Source organism: Pelodiscus sinensis, chromosome 7 (assembly GCF_049634645.1).
Source record: "Pelodiscus sinensis isolate JC-2024 chromosome 7, ASM4963464v1, whole genome shotgun sequence".
In the NCBI taxonomy this organism is placed as follows: Eukaryota; Metazoa; Chordata; order Testudines; family Trionychidae; genus Pelodiscus; species Pelodiscus sinensis.
This window is the reverse complement of record NC_134717.1, coordinates 49,127,175-49,150,749: the sequence shown is the minus strand read 5'-3', so window position 1 is coordinate 49,150,749 and position 23,575 is coordinate 49,127,175. Positions and strand designations below refer to the sequence as shown.

Here is a 23,575-nt window from a genome sequence, read left to right as displayed (position 1 = left end):
GAAATTGACATTATGGAAAGTGCTGCCAAGTTCACAAAATACACAAAGTTAGGGAGGCCAGACAAAAGAACATTATTTGTTATTTGGTTTCGAATAGAGTAATTTTAAGGGTTCCTTGCAACTATAGTGATAAAAACAGGCAAATGTGATTTTTCATGTTCAAGTTCCCTATCTCAGAGTCTTTAATAAAACTCCATATTTATATCTGCACTGATGCTCTGTGGCCTCTGCTCTCATTAAAATACAGCAGGGAGCTCTTTAAAATGTTTGAGTAAACACGTACTGATGAACTACAAGTGCTTGGTGGTTTGGCATATGAAGATTCTCTCTCAGTATGTAAGAGCCCATTCAGTCAGTTTCTGAAGATTACTAACATCCATTTAAATAGATGAGTTTCTGCTGCTAGATATTTATTCTTTACTGGAACAAATAAGCAAGTCAATCTGCATATCCGTTATTTGACTCTTCTTTCTCTTCTTTATACAGGCGTTCAGATTAATCTCTTGTGTAGAGGGGCATAGTTCTATTAGCTTCTGAGGAGCTGCAGCTGCTTATAGCCAGGCAGAATCTGGTCTGCTGTGTGCCCTGATTATTACTAATTTATGCAAAGTCCCTTCATAGCTGTGAAGGTTAAAGTGGGCTCACTGCACATCATTCTGCTTAAAGTAGTTATGACTTCATGTCTTTTGGGAGAGCTTAATAGATCTCCTAGGGGTTTATTGCTTAAAGGTTTAATTTTTTGCTTTTCTACTCTAAATTAGAATCTGTACATGAGATGAAAAAAATTAAACCACCCACTCACTGAATGAAAATGCACATGTAAAAGAAGGCAGATTCCAATCAGGAACAGGTGGAAGGCATTGGGGCATTAAAATATGTATGTATTTCTATATAGCCCTGGACTGATCTACCCAGAGAGCTGTAGATGGAACTGAAATAATTTAAATCTAATCGAGCTATTAATTTTCTTGGAGTGTTGGTGAAGTCACATTTATTTTCATGGGAGTGAGGGGTAGGGATGTAAAAGGCTAGTTTGGTGCAACACAGTATTACGTTATGTATATATGCTGCAGTTTAATCTTGGGCTTGAGTCTGCTCTGATTTCCACAAGTGTAAGTCAGGAGTTAAAATCAAAGTGGTTACCCTGGTGTGAAATATTCAAAACTCAGATGTGTCATGAGCCTCAAAAATTCTGGTACCCGCACCTGATGTAAATCAACAGTTTATGCACGCCAAACGGTTTTTGCTGAAAAATCAACAACCCCTCAAGACAATCCTCACCTAACCTCAGAATACTGGTAAAGTAAGTTTTAAAAAAAATGCAGATGGCTCTTCTACTACCACTCTTTGCAGAATATTTGGTCTGTTTCTCCTGTTACTGACATCAGTGGCAAAACTGTTGACAATTTCAGAGGAACAGGATTTCTCCTTCGAAAACATTGCTTATCAACAATCTCCCCAAGGCCTGCTTTCTGTAAGGAAGTTGAGACTAGCACCTATTTGTGCTCATGTCAGAACAATATAGAGAAAAAAATGACTTGGTTTTTCTGGTTGATTACTTAAATTGTAAGCTCTTTGTTCTGTGTTTGTAGCACAGTGCAGTCCTGGGACATGATGATGACAATATGGTGCCTTTATACGTTAAATATATTGTAAGAGTTTTGCTACAAATAGCATTTTAATTTTAAGTCCATACATTTTAATCAAGGATGATCCATAGTATGGAGCACAGGTCTAATAAAAAATCAATGAATGGATATTGGCTCATTGGTGCATTTAATTAATTGACCTTTATCTTTCTATCTCATTAGAACCACAGGTATAGGATGTATAACTGTTTTTTCTCACAAAAGGGACACAAATATGAAATTATTTCTGAAAGGAGAGTCAGATATTAAGAAAACTGATTCTCAGTTTAAATGCCAATTCTTTGGCCAAAAACTTGCACTGTTACATTAGCTTGGAAAAAGTCAAAATAATGGATTTAATAAAATTATATTGAAGGAATGACCTGGCATATTTCATTTTAAAGATATGTTTTTGTAATGTCATATAATCCTATGGTTCATTTCAGCATTGAAAGAAGATAAATTGCCATATTCAAAAACAGGTCTTTTTGAAAGACCTGTAAATCCCAGGGTTGGATGGTTTTCAGGAGATTCATTTTTCCCCATCAGCCTCAAAGGTTTTACCTGGTCAAGTCAGAAGAAAAGGCTCCTTTAACAGTTCATCGCCCTTTCTTTTGAGCTATCAGGGGGACATCATCTGACCTGGGGGATGAGAAGAGGAGCTCAGCTAAGCTCTGTGAACCAGGTGGAGGGTACATATGGCCTATTCTGTCAGACAGAGCCCTCTCCCATATCAATTACTCTCATGCATGGGATTGCAATAAGCCAGGGTTTTGTGATTTCCTGTGGCCATTGCATTAGTAGCCTCTTTTGGGACTTATAAAGAATCCCCATCCCCTCATTTCCAGATTGTCTGGGGCAGGGTGTTTGTTTGTTTTCACATGGCTGGATGGAATGGTTTAAGCTGTCACAACTTGGCAGGTGCCCAGTGCAGGTACCCATTCCACAACAGGTCTTAGGGGAAGGCATTCCCTAAAGACTTAGGGGAAGGCATTCCCTAAAGAAACTGGGGAACAGAGATGTGGTCTCTGATAGCTGGTACTGTTAGGAGACAAGTCCCTTTGCCCTTTATATGAGGGGAGGATGGTGGAGTCCCAGCAACACGCTGGGTACAGGTATGTGTGAGGGAGAGGAAAAGAAGACAGCAGCATTCCTGAATAGGTGGACAGAATTAAGGAAGGAATCTGGGCCTGCACTGAACAAAATATTGCCAGATAGTGGTCAGAAAAGCTCAGTTAATAAAGTTATGGCCTAATTAAACCACAACCCTTGCATCTTGCCTATTTTCCTGTATGCCTGATGTAACAGTGAACGGTTATTGGTAGGAATTACATTTATTGCTCTACATGGTTAACTTAAGTAGGTTCAAAACTGTGTTTTCTTGACCAATGGGAGAGGGTGGAATGTGATGCTCAAATAGCTTAGTAGTACAGTATGATTGCCCTGGACACATAAATGGAAGCATTTATCTTTTGGGCGTGTCCACATTCATAATGCATTAGTATGTCCTCTAAATCAAAACAACAACAGCAGCAAAACCCCACCACACTGTGGAATATGTTTGGATTTTTCTAATGGTCTAGTTACCACCTTGTATTTGGCAAAAACAATGAATCCTCTCTAACAAATGGAAGCAACAGAGCTTAACTTTAGTTTAATAACAAAAGCAAACTCTGAGGCTAAAATGTATTTGAGGAGGAAATAAAAATGAAAGCAGGCAATGAAGCTAGGTATACATAAAGCTAACATTTCACTGCACCTTGTTGATAGCTGACTGCAGTTAAAGGGCAGAGCTTTTAGAAATAATACAATTTCTTGCTAATATCAATAGTTGTGTATAAATTAGACACACAACCCTCATAGGTATAATCACATTTTTTTTAAAAAAAAGTGCTAGTAATTAAAAAGGAGCGCCTCTGATTGTACTGAAAGTTATCTAAATGATTTCATCTTAATATGCTACAGATTCATAAAGTTGTAAAAAAGCCCTGCTAATAACTACTGTGTACTAGTATGCTTTTTAACAGTGACACAAAAAGTTTCTTGCTTGCACTGAAGACAACTGTATTCTTTCCTAAACTCCAAATAGAAAACAGCTACTAAAAAGTTGCTAGTGTTTTATGAATCAGAGAACATACAGTGATGTTTATATTTTGTTTTTTTTACAGATTAAGATGTCTGGTCAAGCAACTGGAGAAAGGTGATGTTAATGTCGTGGATTTAAAAAAGAATATTGAATATGCAGCATCTGTGTTGGAAGCAGTTTATATTGATGAAACCAGGTAAGTCCTCAGGAAGTGGAAATATTTTAAGATGAGGGCTCATTTTCTACCAATTGGTCTTTATTCTTAATTCCCATTAACATCAGCTGGTGCTCATTAAAAGACATAAGGACAGTCAGAGTATGACTCTTAGATCTTAAGAGAAAACTAAGGAATTTAAGATTCAAGCGATCAAATGTCACCTTCTTCTAGAGAGCTTGCTCAACTCCCATTTACTTTAATGAGCAAATGTGTGAAGCACAATCTTATGCCAGGAGATTTTATTGATGGGCGTAACTAAAAATCCAATGGCCAGATTCTGATACTCTTCATCTCCGAGAGGGGTACTTTACAGCACAAACATGCCTGTTGAAAAGACGGAAAGTTGCTGTTAGGTGAAATACTAATGGAGAAGAGAAGTCTGAGAATCACAATCTGCCCCATAATAAAGAAGCTAGGGTTTGTTTTATTCCATTATTTTACAAATATAAAAATTTGATTTTTATTAGAAATATTACTTTACATTGTTTTTAAATTGTTTTGCTTTAATAAGGCTGTAAAGTCTAAATATTCCTGTATTTGACTTCTTGAAATAATTCCAGGGCTTGCCGTGTAATTGAAGTTAAACTAACTCTAAGGCAACTTTCTGGTGTTTTCTTAGGTTTATATTTCAATGTGTTGACCTTTTAAATGTTTAAATAGAATCTGCTTCAAAGAATGTCTGTCAGAGCTTCTCCAATATTGTTTGGCTGTCCAATATGTGTCTAGTCCTGTTTCCTTATTCAATTTAAGCATGCCTGACCTTTTAATAATTATTTCAAGGATCTAGCTTAGCTCAATGTACTTAATGCACAGATACTATAGTGATGCATGCAGCATAAGAAACTTTATAGAATAGCTTCCACATTTAAAAAGATGGATGGAAATATTCATGTAATATTTCTCTTTCCTTCTCTTTAATGTGTTTCTTTCACACACCAAGCATTGCACATCTGTAATTTTGAAGGCTCTCCCTTTGGGGGTTGTGGGACTTGCCGCACCCTGAAAAATGAGAAAATGAAATAACTGCAAAAACAATTGATCTTCAGTCGCAGTCTGTGTGCCATCCACACCAGTTCATATTACAGCTGAGCTCTTGTAGCAGCAGGAGCCATGCAAAAGGCAGCTGATGCAGGCCCCTATTTGTGTCATTAGTATGTACAGATTCCTATAAAGGATGCAAAGCTGCACCACCAGGAGAACTTTACTGAGTGGCCTATCAGCCATTACACAATGTGGTGGAGCACTTTCACAAGTGCCGTGATTGTCCCTAGTTCTGCAACACGCTTAAGCATGGGGCTCAGTGTAAATCATATGAGGAGTCTCACTGTCTTCTGTCTATGTGCTCTAAGGAACATTTCACTTTTAAATTAGGCATGTGCTTAAATATTTAGCTGACTTGGAGGTGTAATGAGCATATACAGAGCTAAACAAGTCCCAGGACCCTGAAATGCTGACCTTAGAGCTACTACTGGCCATCAGCAAAGATGCTAATGTAGAGGGCTCGATCTCAGCTTCCAAATGGCTTAGATGTTGTCTGCATGAGAAAGTTACACCAGTTCAATCGAATTCATTTTACACTGGTTTAGTTAAACTGGTACAAATCCCATTGTGGATATTTACTTCAGTTTATCGGAAATCAGTCCCCAATCGACTAAAGCTAAACCAAAATAAACTTAACTTAAAATTAAAAAATGAATGGTCCTGCAGCACCTTAGAAACTAACAAAAATGTACATGGTATCATGAGCACAACCCACTTCTTCAGATGAAACTAGCTTGAAGTGAACTGAGTATCCACTTATGGCTTCTGGTTTAACAATGATTGTATAAAAATGACATTTTTTAATGTGCATGCATTCCTCAGGTCAGCAAATCTTCAGAAAACTATGCTGCACATCCTCTTTGGGCTATGCCTTTCCTAATTATAATAGATGCTATAACAAGTCAAGGCTGCTAATTTTCCCCAGCACAGATTAAAAAAAAAACCTCTCCAGTATACCATGCCCACTGCCTGTTAATATGTAATCATTCTTTTCTCATAATTGCCTGCACAGTTCACTTCCCTAAGAACTTTTAGAAAGTTCTTTACCATTTTATGACAAAAGACACCATGCAGTTCAATGAATGGTTCTTATGTGGCCACAGGGCCAATCAACGTTTATAATTCCCATTAAAAATAATGGGGAATGTGTTACATTGATTTCATCATAGACAGCTTTAAACTGCTGGTAAGGGAAAAGTATTCCCTCCATCCACTTCCCAAACACTCTGCTTTGAGGGATGTGCCATTCCTAACTCAGTTCTGAGTAGAAGTGCCATGCCTATGTACACAGTTTGATCTTTGGCACCACTCGAACATGGGATGAACTGTGCGGATATGAACAGAGCCATTATAATAAAGTATCCATGGTTTTATGGCTTGGTGCAGAAGGATATCACAGAGCAGGTTTAAGTGTACATGATGGAGGACCAGCAGGTAGAATTTCATGCAAACAACAGAATAACATGCCACACAAATATATTCTGTGGTGGGATCAGGTGTTACATTTAGTGTGAGCAAATCCTCAAATGAGTTGGTCTTGACTGCCCACATAAGAAGAAACATATGTAATTTCACATTGGTTTGGAAAATTCCCATCCCCTGCAGGCTACTTCCCTAACAAGACTAGTTTTATGTCCCACGACTATGAAAATATGCTCAAGAACTATAGCTAAATCTTTGAATAAAAGATCTTTCCCTCTTCTCTGATCTTATGCAAAACAACATTCATTCTTAAACCAATTCTCTGTGGGGTAACTTAATTTTTCAGAGCATTAAATTGAAAGAAACCTGAGATCTTTCTTTTTTTTAAATCTACTGATAATTTTTATTCTCAAAATTAGTGCTAGCCTCAGTTCACAAACCCACCATGTTCTGGCAACATTTTCTTTTAAATATGTATGCTCAGCTGTAAAGTGGTCCTGCCAGAATTTTATATTCTATACAAACACATACATATAACAGAGCTATTTAACTATGTTCCTAACGGTATGTTTAAATAATAATTTAAATAAATAATTTTTAAAAAAGAAATTTACTTTTCATGATTGGTTGTTTGTTTACTTATTGCATGTGATACGCTTTTATTTTTACTTTGACTATCGTGTTCAATTTCATTTTCTGTATCAAGGGGAGAGCAAAGGGCTTCCCAGAGAGAGAGAGAGAGAGAGACAGAGTGTGTGTGTCTGTGTGTGTGTGAATCAGTTCACATTTGTAAATGTATAAAATAGTTTCTCTGGTGCATTTTAAAGTCCTAATTTTGCACCACTCAAATCAGTTTTGAAATTAAAAGTGCTTTTGTTCAGCACAGGGAACTGATAGCTTCATTATAATGTATTCATAATAATATTAGCTCTTTCACATAGCTTTCTACCATGGGTAATGTAGAAAAGGTAATTGCATTTCAATCAGTCTTAGTGGTAAGTTCTGTTTCAAATCCTCACTATAAAGTTTTGGGAGATAATCTATAGACAGATTCTCTCCAGTCCCTGGGAGGAAGAAATCTGCCTTTTGGTAGGAATGATAAAATATTAAGATCCAGTGATGAAGAAGGAAGAAACTATTCTGTGTGGCCACAGTTATTACACATTCAAGAGGAAAGCGGGTGCTTTGTCCCACGTCGGGTTTCTCCAATGAGAATTTTCAGTTAATTAATTTGATCTATTAGTAGATTTGAAATAATAGCCTAGATCATAAAAGGATGGGTTAATGTCACTTTCTTGTAGCGCTCTAAAAGCATTTAGTCCCAGATATTTTAAGCCTGAATATCCCTTTCCTAATAATGCAGAACTCAAAATGACTTCAACAAAAGATTGGCTTACTTAAGGTCTTCAGCAGAGGGTTCTTTAATTAGCACTGATTTTCTTAGTAGCTATTTGTCAGCAGATACATTTATCAGCTTGTTCTCAGGCACACTGTGTTGAGTCCAAACTCTCTCCCTTCCTAGCTTTTGGTTTATTAACAGAAAACTTACAATGAAATAGTTTAGCCCCTGATCCTGCAAATATATATTGTGCAGCCAACCTGCAGCTCCTACACAGAGCACAACTGAAATCAGCAGAACTGTGCATGTCCAATATTCCTCCTGTGTGTTACACATTGCAAGATAAATCCCATAAGGTTCAATCCAAACTTTTGACCCAGGCTTCACTGTTCTCAGTGTCCCTTCCTCCAGACTGCTTATCCCACACCACCTCTGATGGAGCCACACTTTTTTCATATCCAAATAAGGTGATAAGATACCTGCTACACCTGCCAGCAAAACCCAGCCAACTCTTTCCAAGCAGAATCAACACGTGAAAACAAAATGGGGTATTTTGGATGAACACAGCCTGCTATGGCATGACTCAAGGAGCTATTGCTATTCATATTTGTTCATAATACTTCATTGAAGTCAGAGGAGCAGACTGGTACTGCATAGAAAAGTTGGAAGTATATTACTGTACGTTAAAATTGCCAGAACAATGTTGGTTTATTTATAGAATGCAACACATAATGAAACTGGGATTTAGAACAAAGCTATTTAATATAGTAAGAGGGAATCTTTCAAGTTCTCTTGTTTTCCTTCTGTCTGGTTCTATGTAGCTCTATGCTATGCTGTACCATTTGAGAATGTGGAAGACATTTTTTTCTTTTTTAAAAGATTTTTACTATTGTTTGCTGAGAAATACACTAACAGCTTCATTTAAGAAGTGCTGATAGTAGTCATTTTAAGTAATCTGGCAGCTGGGAAAGCTTTCCAGAGCTATGTGAAATTATGTTTTCCTTTTGGGCAGCAATTGTAAATGTCCCATTAAAAAAGCTGAAGCCTTCAATCTTCAAAGGAGGCTTTTGACAGTTCCTGAGTGAGGAAGAAATCTTAAAGCAAAAAGAAGTCTGAATATGTCAAGGATATGACTGTGATAGGAAAGCTTGTTTCTTTTGAATTTGGTAGTCTGTCACTCCATTTTAAATATTCCTATGTTGCTCTTTTAAAATGAGAAATTAAATGCAGAACAAATGAGAATAAGTCAACATCATCTTGTAATGATACCTGTTTAAGTTTGCTGATTTTTGCTGTTCTGGATCATTAGAAGTTGCTGCAAAAGTTCCGTTTTTAAGAAGAAATGAAAATGTCAGTAACTGGATGAAAGAGCTGAAGTCTTAATTGTCTACTGAGAATACAGATTCAACAGTGCTCCCATGAAAATGCCACTTTGTACTCTGTCAACACATTTCATGTGAATCAGGGTTAATCCAGGCCACTAGGTGCTGCAAGAAGTAGTAACCAGGAGAGCAAGGGGGGAGCATTAGAGATTTTTTTTTTTCAGGAAAGACATAAGAATTGATTCTTCTGCTGAAAAAACAGGTTTTTACTGGGATTCCACCTGCGGGCTTTCCACTTGACTTATCCAGAACAGTTCTAGGATTGAATGCTAGGATTTCATCCCGTTCTCTGGGATCTAAAACCTTAGTTTGAATCCAGGTTTTTGTCACTCAGCTTCTTTTATTTGGCATTCAACAAAGCTACTCTGAGGTGATCACACTAAACTACATGCCCAAAGTTAGACAGAAACCCCCTTGATAGATATTTACACATTACATTGAATTTACTATATACTGCATTGTACATTTTGGGATTGGCTTGACCACTTTGCTGGAATGAATCTATGCAGCATGTTCTGCCCATGCATTGTCCATGTGCAATCTGATCTTTCCAAGTTTGTTGTCCATTGTCTCTGGCATTAAGTAGTTTCTTCTTATATCAGGACAGACATCCTGAGCCCAGAGTTCTGCTTGTTAAGCCCCTATTTGCAACTTTCCATTCACCTTCCCAATCACATCCATTAAGGCTACATCTGCATTACAACCTTTACAGTGGTGCAGTTGCACTGCTTGTGGCAGAGATGCTCTAAGTCGGTGGGTAGAGCCCTGCAAGTCTGTGGGTATCCACTTTCTATCCTTCCACAGATATGGTTGTGGCTATCCATAGCTCATTTTTGCAGATATGGATATAAATTTTGCATGTAGACCGCGAAGATTTGCAGATATCCACTTTATATCCCTTTATATCCAAATCTATGGATGTGGATAGCTCATTTTTGTGGGTACAGATGTGGATGCAGACACAAATTTTGTATCAGTGTAGGGCTCTGTCCATGGAAGAGAGTTCTCTTGTCATCTCAATAACTCTTGCCTCCGTGAGCCGTGATAGCTATGTTGGTGGGAGAAGCTCCCACTGATATAGCGCTGTCTACTCCAACGCTTAGGTGGGTGTAATTTATGTTGTACAGGGTTGTAGATTATTCACACAATCAAGTGACATAAGTTACACCAAAATAACCCATGAAGTGAAGTGTAGATAATGTCTTAGAAATATGGCAAATTATTTATATCAGGCCAAACTTATAGTTCTACGTCACATTAACAGAGCTAATCCTGATTTACCCTATTGTAGGCCTTTTTTTCAAAATAACAAGTGAAGCATCCACACTGCCAAGTCTGTTATTATTTCAAAATAACCAGCCCCTTATTTCAAAATAACTCCTACTTTCCATGAGGAATAACGCTTATTTAAAAATAGTGGTAGTGTGGATGCGCCACTGCCACTATTTCAAAATGACTATTCCCCAAGGTCATTCAAGCTAATTACTCCTCAGTGCTTCCTGGGGCTCTAAGTTGAGCTAGTGCATCCACACTAAGAGAACCTGTCTCTGACTAATTTCAAGGCTACCCTATAGTAGGGACATCCTATTTTGAAATAGTTATTTTGGGAGTTATTATTCTGAAATAACTTATTTTGAAATAACCTGGTAGTGTAGACATAGTCCTAGTGTACACACCTCCTAGATGGGAAGAGAATCAGGTTAATGAAATTTCAGTCCTGACTAGAATGGAGTCAATTTTTTTGGCAAATAGCACATGATCTGGGTCAGGGGTGGCCAACCTGCGGCTCGTGAGCTGCATGCGGCTCTTCTTCCCCAAAAGTATGGCTCACGAAGCTGCTCCTGCAGCCCCCCAAATGGCCCCCTCTCCCTCTACCACTGGCTCTCTCCCGGCTCCCCAGTGCTCATCCGGGCAGTGATTCAAAATGGCACCCAAGATGGTAGCTGTCGACGGGAGCCTGATATGGCTAAAAAGCCTAAGCTTGTTTCTTAAAGGGGCAGCCTCCTTTGCTTGACAATTTTGGGGGGCTTTCCTTTTTATCTTTTTCTTTTTTGCTCTACAATTCTGGTGTGGCTTTTCACATTTTTTCCACCGCTGTTTTGCCTCACTTCGTTAAATGGTTTGGCCACCCCTGATCTGGGTCATCTGAGAATTTTCATGAGTGTGGGTGGAATTCAACAAATAGTTCAGGCCAAAAAAGGGTATGGGATTTTTTTAAAAAATGAAATATTTTGCTTTCATGGTTTCAATAACCTTTTTTGACTTTTTATTTCAAAATGACATTTTGAATTTTAGTTAGATTTAACTAAAAACAAAGCCAATAAAATACAAAGAGATATCAAAAAATTAAATGCAATGTTTAATTTCAGATCAAATGAAACATTTTTTCCAACCCCAACCTTTTTTTTTTTTTTTTTTTTTTTTTGCTTTAGTTTCTCGTTTTGGAGAGGGAACCCTCTTCCCCCCCCCCCCCCCCCCAAATGTCTTTTTGGGTCAACCCAAAACATTTTTTCCTTATTTTTTGGGTCAGCCTCCAAAATGAAAAATTGTTTTTCACTCACCTTTAATCCTTACTACTTGTGGCTAATAAAGATCCATAATATGTTTTGCTAATCTTGCAGTTCTAGCTGAATTCACTTTTTCAGAGAGCCACAGAAATTCTATTTTGCCTGCCTAACCCAATAGTTGCAGTTGGATAAAATATCCTTGCTTTTGTGTTGAACTATGGTCCAGTGTCCTTTTAAAGTATGTGGTTTCGGAGACCTTTTACCTCAGAAGTATCTGTGTTTCAGAGGTGGATGAAGTAGTAGGTTAGTTTGCACAGTTAGTAATTGTTTTGGATGCTGTTGGTTCCTTCTGTGAAATGAAGTACATAGATAAGTTTTTGTATTTTTGAAGGCAAGAGAACTGACAGTTGCTTGGTACAGTTATAATTAAAGATGGAATCACTATGAGCTTTAGAGTTCTTGAAATAATGCAGGATAACTCCACAATATACTAAATAATTTTGCACACATTCCCTTAGGAACAGAAGCTCGGTGTTGAAAAGAATAATGCAGATGATCCTGGAGAAATGAAGGGTGATAATGTCACACAGTTTGTAACTAGTGTTGTAACAACCACCCTGGGTCATAAATCTTCAATGTGTATTTCTGGTAACTGGACGCACTTACCACCCACTTTCAACCACCTGCACATTAGCAGACAAGATGCAAGTATCATCTGAATCATTTTTTAAAAATCTTAAAATTTGAAGATGAAGTAAAATAGGAGTTTGGGGTGTGATCACATTACTCACAGGCGGTGGAGTTACTGTATTCCATATCAGCCAGCTGTTCTTAAAATCTGCATACCACCACACAAGCATGCATTCTGAATGTGCCACATATATCACAGAAACACTATTTCAGAATATTTTCAGCTTGCATATACTTTTTGGGCCAGATCCTGCCCCCACACACAAGATTTTCTGGTATGACTCCAGCAGGGCAAATAGCGCACAACATCAGTTTAAACAGCCAGAATCAGGAGGATTCACAGACATCATACAGACAGTGTAGTTTACTCTAGGCTAACCACCCTAGTAGCTCTTAGCACTGGGGGAAAGGCGCAGTGGCTTAGAGCTGCCCTGGGCACCTATGGTGCCCTGCTACTATAACAGCCCCTTTGTGTCAATTGCACCTTGTCCAACTCAGAGCAGCTCTGATGCTGCTACAGATTGGGCTAGAAGTTGAATACTGCTACCTTTATCACCTATACCCCTAATGGAGCTCCACCACATTGGGAACTGTGCCTTTTATTGGTACTGTTTTCCACACCCCTCTGTAAAGCATGGCTCCCTTCATTTTTTTAGTATCTGAAGAATCTAAAGTTAGAGAGAAGAGGTGGATGTGGTAATAACTTTTATTGGATCGACTTCTGTGGGTAATAGTGACAAACTTTCAAACTGCACAGAGCTCTTCTGTGTAAGAAGAGCTGTATAGGTCTGAGAAAGGAAAAGCTAAAGAGAAGTTGTACATCCCCGATCCAGCACCCTCAGGACCTGACTGATTCTGAATCAGAGAATCTGCTGGACCAGGTTCAGTGAATACTTTCATTAACATTTGTATTTTATTTTAATTTCTTCCTAAGCTCCTATTGAAAGCATCTCAGGAGGAGTGCACCATAGCATGGAGTGAAATTTTTTGCCCAAAACTTTTTCTGATGAAAAATGCAGATTTGCAGACACTGAAACATTGTGTGAATTTGTTGGATTTACTAAATTTGTTCATTTTGAGAAAACAAAAATAAACTATTTTCTTTTGTCTTATTGAAAAGTCTACATTTCTTATATTTGTATTTAATCTTTTTAATTTTCAAAATTTCCCATTGTTCTTTTTAAAATCGGAAGTTTTAAAAATGTTCAAAATCTAAAGAAAACATTTTGGTTTTTTTTCTAAAGGAAATATGTTGTTCAATGTGAAATGAAATGTTTCAACTCTTATTTGCAGATAATTTTGTAAATTTTTGTTTTCAGACCAATTTGAAACAATTTTATGTAAAAAATTTCAAAACTGCTAATGAACTACAAAAAATGTACAGCTCTAGTTCATCACTTGACATTATGGAGTGTTTACAGTTTCTATATCCCAGAGCATAAAAACTGTGACATTCAGTTGACTCTCTAAGTTTGAACTAGGGAGGCAAATGAAGGCGACTGAAGTTGCTAATGAAGCGCGGGATTTAAATATCCCACACTTGATTAGCATAGTTGCGGCCGGTCGCCATTTTGGAAATTGACTAGCCCAATTTAACTTGCCACATAGACGCGGTACTCCGAAAAAAACCCTTAACTCGAATTAACCATGTACTCCTCATACAATGGGTTTTTAAGGGGTTTTTCTAGGAGTTCCATATCTATACTCGTCAAATTAAATCAGGATAGTCAATTTTCAAAATGGCGACCTTCATTTGCCTCCCTAGTTCAAAGTAGGGGGCAAGTGTAGACGTACCCATAACTATTAAATAACTGATTTTATCCTGAAAACAAAGTGATACATTTTCCTTGACTGTGAGGCCCTGATCATGTGAAAACAGATGTGGTAGTGCTGACCTCTCTATGGGCCATCAGCATAGGCATCTACATTACTACATCCATTTGCAGGATTGTAGCCGGTGTCAGTGAAATCTTAATATCTAAAATAGATTTAGATACTTGCTTAAATTTAGAAATCATACTGCCCCAATCCTCTGACCCCAAAAGGTTGACTAATAGAGTCATTCAATTATAAATGAAGAAATCAATGTATATTACATGGCGCAGTACTGATGAGTGAGTGCTCAAAAGGTGACACAATTCATTTTAGAGGAAATGGATAACATATTCAAGCAAATTGTGCTTCAAATTATGATTACTTAGAGAAATAATATCTGATATTTCAACAAGGATGAGCCAATATTTGAAACAGATGTTTAGTATGAGTCCACTGAGGGAACGATCCCTGGTCTGGCATTTATTGTCCAGATGGTAAAATATGGACTAGATTATTCCTCTTTGTACTTGGGCCTGACAGATGGGAAATAGAATGTGATGATTCCTTAAACAAAAAATAAAAATGTTGATCTAATTAAGTTTGATCATGTGAGTCGAAACTACAGTTCAGCTGAGTTTGCCACGACTGCATGTTACTTTTGTCAGGCTTCATCATGTGACATGGTTTAATGTATGCTACCTGAAGTAGCCTTGCCAGCTGTAAGTGCTACATTCAAAGAAAATAATTCTGTGCATCCATCAAGAGATTTCACAAACGATGCTTCTGTGAAAATTGCTATTATAGAAGCTTGTGTTGTCAAAAAGCTTTCAAGCCTTCTTAGCTTTACAAAAATAATATAAAAAACCCTTTAAAGATCTTTTGTAATAAGCTTCAAGTTTTTCTGAGAGGTAAGTTTAATACAGTTACTGAGGATATGAAACACCTCTAAGAAAACTGCAAATCTATGGGATTTGAGCTAAAATTCTGCAAATTTTTCCTCTCTCCTCCCAGTTAAGATGTTTAATCAATTAATCATACCATTTTCAAGTAATTAATGATTTTTACTAAATGAACATTTATTAAACATTTTTCAGTCTTGTCCTAATTAAAAATACCCTTAATTTCTTCTATGCTATCTTTAATCTGCCCCTTCACTTCCCACTAACCTTGCAAACTGTCCCCAAAGATCTTCCTTGTCTTCTCTTCGAAAATCTTGTGGTGGCCAACAAAAGGCAGGTTGATAGAACATTCAACCATTCGTTGTTTTTTTAAAAAGTCCAGCATTAACTTCTGTGAAATCAACTTTTGAATAAGCAGCAGCCCTGGGCCAGGCACCAGATATAATCCACTTGGGCTGTAGGACAAATTTGGGCTATAGATCTACACTTCTGTACAGCTGATAGAGGAAGGGAACATTTCAGACAAGTGAAAATTTTCACTAACTTCTGCAGGAAGGAAATAGAGAATTAGACATTTTGTGTCATAGAATCATAGAGCTGGAAGATACTTTAAAAGGCCATCATGTTCAGCGCCCTACCCAAGGCAGGACCAATCCCAATTAAATCAACCCAGCCAGGGCTTTGTCAAGCCGAGACTTAAACACCTCTAGGGATGGAGACTCCACTACTTCCCTAGGTAACCCATTCCAGTGCTTCACCACCCTCTTAGTGAAATAGTTTTTCCTAATATCCAACCTGGACCTCTCCCACCACAACTTGAGACCATTGTTCCTTGTTCTGCCAACCATCACTACTGTGAACAGCCTTCCTCCAGCCTCTTTGGAACCTCCCTTAAGGAAGTTGAAGGCTGCTATCAAATCCCCCCTCACTCTTCTCTTCTGCAGACTAAATAGACCCAACTCCTTCAGCCTCTTCTCATAGGTCATATGCTCCAGCCCCCTAATCATTTTGGTCACTCTCCGCTGGACCCCTGTAATTGGGGACCCAGAACTGGACACAATACTCCAGATGTGGCCTAACCAGAGCCAAGCAAAGAGGAATAATCACATCTCTGGATCGACTGGCAATGCTCCTCTTAATGCAACCTAATATGCCATTAGCCTTCTTGGCTACAAAGGCACACTGTTGACTCATGTCCAGCTTCTCATCCACTATAATCCCCAGGTCCTTTTCTACAGAACTGCTACTTAGCCTGTCGGTCCCCAGCCTGTAACAATTCTACTGATTCTCCTGTCCCAAGTGCAGGACTCTACACTTATTCTTGTTGAACGTCATCAGATTTCTTGTGGCCCAATCCTCCAATTTGTCTAAGTCACTCTGGACTCTATCCCTGCCCTCCAGCATATCTACTTCTCCCCCTAGCTTAGTGTCATCCGCAAACTTACTGAGAATACAATACATCCCCACATCCAGGTCATTAATAAAGATGTTGAATAAAACCGGTCCCAGAACCGAACCTTGGGCACGCTGCTAGAAACTGACCTCCATCCTGACATTGAGCCGTTGATCACTACCCACTGGGCCCAACCTTCCAGCCAGCTTTCTATCCATCTTACCGTCCATTTATCCAATCCACATTCCCTTAACTTGCTGGCAAGAATATTGTGGGAGACCGTATCAAAAGCCTTGCTAAGGTAAAGGTATATCACATCCACTGACTTCCCCATATCCATAGAGTCAGTTATCTCATCATAGAAGCTAATCAGATTGGTCAGGCACGACTTGCCCTTCATGAATCCATGCTGACTATTCTTGATCACCTTCCCCTCTTCCAAGTGCTTCAAAATGGATTCCTTGAGGCTCCCCTCCATGATTTTTCTTAAAGATGGACACTACATTTGCCTTTTTCCAATCATCTGGGATCTCACCTGATCTCCACGACTTTTCAAAGATAATGGCCAAAGGCTCCTCAATGACATTTGCCAACTCCCTCAGTATCCTCAGTTGTATTAAGTCTGGACCCATGGATTTATGTACGTTTAGATTTTCTAAATAGTTCCTGACCTGTTCTTTCCCCACCAAGGGCTGTCCACCTTCGTCCCATATTGCGTCACTTAGCGCATTAGTCTGGGAGTGCATTACTCTGGGTGCAAGACAGAGGCAAAGAAAGCATTAAGTACTTCAGATTTCCCCACATCATCTATCACTAGGTTACCACCCTCATCCAGTGGGGGCCCCACACCCTCTCTGACCACCTTCTTCTTGCTACCATGCCTGTAGAAACCTTTCTTGTTATCCTTCACATACCTTGCGAGTTGCAATTCCAACTGTGCTTTTGTCTTCCTGATAATTCCCCTGCATTCTCAAGCTATACATGTATATCCCTCCCTAGTCATCTGTCCAAGTTTCCACTTTTTGTAAGCTCCCTTTTTGTGCTTAAGTTCACTAAGGATTTCCCCAGTAAGCCAATCTGGTCTCCTACCATATTTGCTTCTCTTGCTATGCATTGGAATGCTTTCTTTCTGTGCCTTCAATAAGGCTTCTTTAAAATACTGCCAGTTCTCCTGGGCTCCTTTCCCCTTCATGATAGCATTCCGGGGGATTCTGTCCATCAGGTCTCTGAGGGAGTCGAAGTCTCTACTTCCCCTATTAGCTCCTCCCAGTTTGTGAACAGCACATCAAACTGCGCACAGCCTCTGGTCGGATCCTGCAGCACTTGTACCAAGAAGTTATCACCAACATTCTCCAAAAACGTCCTGGATTGTCTGTGTACTGCCGTATTGGTCTCCCAACAGATGTGAGGGTGATTAAAGACCCCCATAAAAACCAGGGCCTGTGATCTGGAAACTTCTCTCAGTTGTCTGAAGAAAGCCTCATGTACCTCATCCACCTGATTTGGCGGCCTGTAGCAGACACCAACCACAATATCACTGTTCTTGCTTACACCTCTAAACTTGACCCATAGACTCTCAAAAGGCTTTTCTCCCTCTATATTCTGGAGTTCTGAGCAATCATAGTGCTCTCTTACCTACAGTGCAACTCCTCCTCCTTTTCTCCCTTGCCTGTTCTTTCTGAACAGTGTCCCTCTACTATTACCACAGTGCCAGTAGTTGTCCATATCATCTTTGCCATTTATTGCAATTAAGTTACTGCCAGTAATGTCAGGAAAACTCTCCTAAGCTCGCTCCTTGATACCACTTGGGAGGCTAATACGAAGGTGGATTGTTCCTTATAAGTCTGATACATTTGTTGCTTGGGTGAGAGAGCTCTCCTTCTGCCCGTCTTCAACCACTGATCTAACTGATCCAGTTTCAATGGAAGTAAATTAGGATTTTTCAGTCAACTTGACTGGAAGCTCAATAAGGATGTAAAAGAAGCAGATATGAAGTATTCCAGAATTGGATACAGCAATGTAAGTTAATTTCGGGAGAGAACAGTCAAGCCAGTGAAATCCATAAAAGATTGTGGATGGTTGGTAAACTGAATGAACTGGCCTTTGGGATGATAAGTACTTTGTCTTCCCATAGGTTCTTCAGTTCTGTGTATGAAAAGGATTTTATTTTATAAACAGTTTTCAGGGGGTTGATTCCTGGCTTAATCAGGTAGCCGATTTAAATAGCCAATTTCCCCCCACTATGTATAATATTGGGTGCTCTGGGAGCCAAAAAATATATTTTACTGATTAGAACCTCAGTATCTTCACAGGCAATATGAGAGATCAGCAGCAAAACTTTATTTTTCACTATCAGATAATTTTAAGTCGTTTAAATTTGGACTCATTTTCTTATCTCTGCTCTCCTCCTCTCTTTTTATGGATTCCTAAGGGAGAAAAAATGTACTTCTGACTATTCCAGTATTATATTTAAAATTCTAATTAAATGAAAAGGTTGGAAATTCACAATACTTGGAGTTTGAAGAGTTACACTATGTATAAAGCACTCTACCATGACCAATAGATCAAGTTGTTAGTTATTCTAAGTACAATATTAATTTGTCTCTCATTTTTACAGCACATTTTAAGTGCTCTGGGCCATATTCTATACTCAGTTTTTGCACATCATTCCCACTACTGTCAATGGTATTACTGCCCAGGGAATGAATTGAATTAAATACAAAATCTCAACACACCCACATTCCACATATAGTATATGTTTAATATGAGATAAATATATATGCACTGCAAGAGATTTAATGTTACATAAATAAAATAAATCCTTAGATTTAGCATTTCCTGACTTTTTGTGTTTAGTTACTTCAATGTTTCATAATACAGGGGATTTTTATTAGTTTTTAAGTAGAGAATATTTTATCAGTCTACACCCTAAAAAGTAAATAATTTCAACAGGTCTTTGAAATTCCCAGATATTACTAGGCAGAGGGGTGAACATATTGAGGTGAATAGGCTGTAAGGGATCAGAGTTATTTGGCTGGATATGTTTTTCTGCAAGGCAAAGTTTCAAGGCAGTTGCAAAACTAAAAAAGTAAGAGCCACTTGATCCCCTATTCTGCAAATGCTTAAGCATGTGAGTATTTCCACTAAGCAAAATTAAGCTCGAGAGTACATCTGGGAAAAATTTCTAGACAAATTTTTTTTTCAATAAAAAATGCAGATTGCTCAGCAATGTAATATTTTGAGAATTCATTTTGATGTTACTAGTTTGGTTATTTAGGGAGTCAAAAATGTCTCATTTGACATATTAAAATTACGATATTTTGTATGGAACAACTTTTCATTTAAAATGTCCTTTTAATGAGCTGTTTTAAAATCAGAAACTTTTAAGTGGTTGAAATTAAAACAAATTATTTCAGTTTGTCAAAATTAAATGTTTTGTTTGACCCACAATTTATTTATTTATTAATTCATTTATTTGACTTTTTGATTGGCTCAACATTTAAAACATTGTTTTCTTGTCTGACCTGAAAATGTATTTCATTTCAACTTTTAAAATTGCCAAGTCTCATTCATCTGGTTCTTCTCAAGGTACTTCTCACCTATCTCTTTAAGTACGTGTGATCCTTAATTTTGAGGTTGGTGATGCATGTTTTATGGTCTCTATCCTGCAGATTATCCCTGCCTCAGTCTCTGGCTCTCTGACACCAGGAAATAACATGCACATGTGTATTCACACACAAACATGCACAAACCCCCCTAAAGCTTTAATTAAGATTGGCTAATTTTAAAAATGATTTTAAATGAACCTGAAATGAACATTTTAAATAAACACGCTCAAAAATTATTTTCAAATTTGGTCAAACTTTCCCATATGTATTTTTTTTCTTTGTGTAAGTAATAAAGAACTTGGTCCTCAACTACTTGTTCCAAACAAAATTTTGAGTTTTTTTTCTGAGGAAGTTTGAGTTACTGATGAGTGAAAACGTCTAAAAACAAATTTTGTAGTAGTAGTGCTTTCCCCTTTTACTTTCCAATAACTCAAAAACAGCTGCAAGGATTTTCCTCAAATTAAAACAAATGGAAGTCATCATCTCTAGTCTCTGAGTGAACCTGGAAAGTTTCAGCCCCAAAGGAGAGGAGTTTTTTTCAGCAAATTAGAAGCAGCTGCACAAAGTCCTGCCAAATTTTAACTCACAAAACATATGAAGTTCTGTTTTAATCTTTTCATGTAATATTCATTACTTCTCTTTGTCTCCACTTAGTAAATACTCTTTTTGCACACCCATAGATAAGCTATGTGCTTTCAGTCTTGTCTTCTAGAATTTATTCTGAATCAATTATATTCTCCGGTGATTGCAGGGTGTTGGAAATAAAGTTAACAATTCTAAAGATTAATGTTGGTTCTGTTGTTCCCTAGTCATTTATATAATCTCTTAACTCCTCCAGAATTTCACCATAAAAATATTTTGCAGTAAACCCTTTGATCTGAACAATCCTATTACAACCGAGGTTTCCTACTCCCTGCTTTCGTTGGTCTTGCATGGTTCTGTTCCTTAGTGTTGCCCAGTTCTTCATGTTTTCTTCAACTTTAAGCACTCTTGTACATGATGATAGTACACTACTTGGATGTTGTCTTTTCAAGGAATTGTACTTCAAGCTTAGTTGAAATATCTTTCGCCTCCAGCATATACAATGTCTTTTAAGTAGTGTTTGTGTATAAAGTTCTATCTGGCAATTCTGAATTTTGTTACCCTGAGAGCCTCCTGCTAAGCAGCATGTAGAGAAAAAATCATAGGCACAGTTGAATTGATGCTAAACACAGTTTAACTGCAAGTGTAAACCAGGGCAAACTGTGTTCAGCATCACTTAAGGCAGGTCTGGCTGGCATGCTCCCTTCACCTACAGTGTTTAACCATAGTTGCTGTGAAGGTGTTGAATACTATATCATTATAATCTTGTGTGTGTGTGTGCAGCTTCTGAGTATTAATCTCTCTGGGTATGCCTAGACTACAGGCTTTTATCGACAGAAGTTTTGTCAACAGATACTATCAACAAAGCTTCTGTCAACAAAGAGTGTCTAGACTACATCCAGTTCTGACAGTGTAGACGCAAAGGACAGTGTACTTGCAATAACACCTTCTGTTGACAGAACTCTGTCGACAAAAGACTTTATTCCTCGTAGAATGAAGTTTACAGTCGTCGACAAAACTGCTGAGTTCTGTTGATGTTAGGTCGACAGAACTCAGTGGCAGTGTAGACACAGGTATAGTTTTGTCGACAAAAGTTAAATTTTGTCGACAAAACCCTGTAGTCTAGACACACCCTCAATGAGTTACTGGAATACCATTTTACAGCTGGGAAATGAAGGCACAGAGAGACACTGACTTGTTTACAGTAACATAGGAAGTCTATGTTGGAGCAGACACTCAAACCCAGAACTCCAAAGTGTCGTAGTCCCCTAATCACTTCCTCTTGCAATTAAACCTTGTTCAGTACCAGTTCTGCTGCACCCCAATCTCCTAACAGTGTGCAAATTCCCTAGAATAATCCAGGCCTATGTGTCAAATGTAGTGCATGCCTGTGTGTTAAATGTGTAGGAATATCAGGTAGGGGGAATAATATGAGTGTTAGTGACGCTATAGCCAATCTTAGTCTTAATTAAGAGGAGTTCCACTTATCTGGACAATACTAACTTTCATTGGTTGGAAAAAAGTCAAATTCCTTGTTAATTCTTTTACTGAAGTTTTGTAAGTGTATGGAGATTTGGAATGTATGGGTTATCAGAGAATACAATAAAAATGTTCTTTATTATGACATTTCTGTATGTTAGATGATGCCATCCACATGGGCATACCATAGAGATTACATAGTTCAGTGATTATATTTCAGTGATCAGAATTTACATCAGAATGACCTCATAATACATCTGCTCTAGAACTGAACTGTTGTTGCTCCTATGCTCAGAGCAACAGTAGTAGTAGTAAGAATGACATGCACTTAGGAGAAGGGGCTGTACCATTTACTTATCATAGTTAATGTAGGGATTTGCTGCAGTGGGTAGGACATAAAAAGCACCTGCAAAATGACCCATGATAAAAAGGACAAAATGGGTGTCAAAACAAATACCAGCTCGGCCAAATCAAAAACTGATGGTCATAGGATCAAGAGGAAAATCTCATCCACTGCTATGTAAGTATTGTGTTACTATTTCTAGTTGATGCACACTTGCATTAACTTGATCCTTTTATGCTATTCAATCACATTTGTACTAAAGTGCATTTTATGAATAATAATTAAAGATGTTTATAATATACTGTAATTAGATTTTTACAATTTGGAGACTGTGTTTTAATTTGGCCCATTTTCCATGTTCCTAAATGTCCGTACAGTGAAAGGGAAGGAAAATGTTTACTTTAGTGCATATTCACAAGTTATAAGATATGTATGCTATAGCATATACATTTCCAGAGTCCTAGAGCTCGCTAATGCAAGGGTATTTTACTGGTGGCCTAGCTATTCACCAATATAAAATAATTAGATAGAATTAATTAGCATGATCAAACATGGTCAATACTGCTGTATTTAGAGCTCTATGAATAAACATGAGCGGTGAGTGAATGTAGGGCTGGGGAAGGCAAGCTCCCAGTCCTACCCAGTCTGTCTGAGGCCCTGCCCTCAGGGGCCAAGCCACTGCCCATTACAAAGGTGAGCATCCCCAGCTGCAGAGTACAGGGAGGGTTCATTGACCCAGCATCCCCAGCCTCTCTGGTCACCATGTGGAGGGCACGCTGCCCTAGCATCTCCAGCCTCAGTGTGGCTGAAGCCTGGGAGCATGCAGAAGCAGGGGGAGTGCTGGGAGCAGAGTGGGCGGGGCCATGACTGGAAGTCTGGGAAGGCCTTCCCCTGCCTCTTATACATGACACCCATGTGAATAATCCTATTTTTGCTTTGGTGGGTGAACTGAAGTGGGGTGAGGAAGGTTAGGGCTGACTTAAAACAAAAACAATCATTCTGTCACCTGAAATAGAAACGAAAAATATTTCAGATCAAGCAAAATATTTTGTCCAATGCAAAATGAAATGTTTCATTTTATTGGTGAGATTTTTAAAAAAAGATCTTTTAAACCCGAAAATAAAACTTCATTTTGAAAATGCTA

General features: G+C 38.2%; 1 protein-coding gene across 5 annotated transcripts in view; it reads left to right on the top strand.

The window, feature by feature from the left end:
* Positions 1 to 23,575, top strand: part of PDE1A (phosphodiesterase 1A) — a 290,701-nt gene that overhangs the window by 179,772 nt on the left and 87,354 nt on the right. For 4 of the 5 annotated variants that reach the window (XM_075933755.1, XM_014572868.3, XM_025183938.2 and 1 more), the window contains exon 2: positions 3,797 to 3,910. In XM_075933755.1, the coding sequence (XP_075789870.1) occupies positions 3,797 to 3,910 (114 nt within the window). Of the gene's footprint in view, positions 1 to 3,796; positions 3,911 to 22,382; positions 22,609 to 23,575 lie in introns of those variants that run through there. The other variant, XM_025183939.2, reaches the window with a different exon arrangement.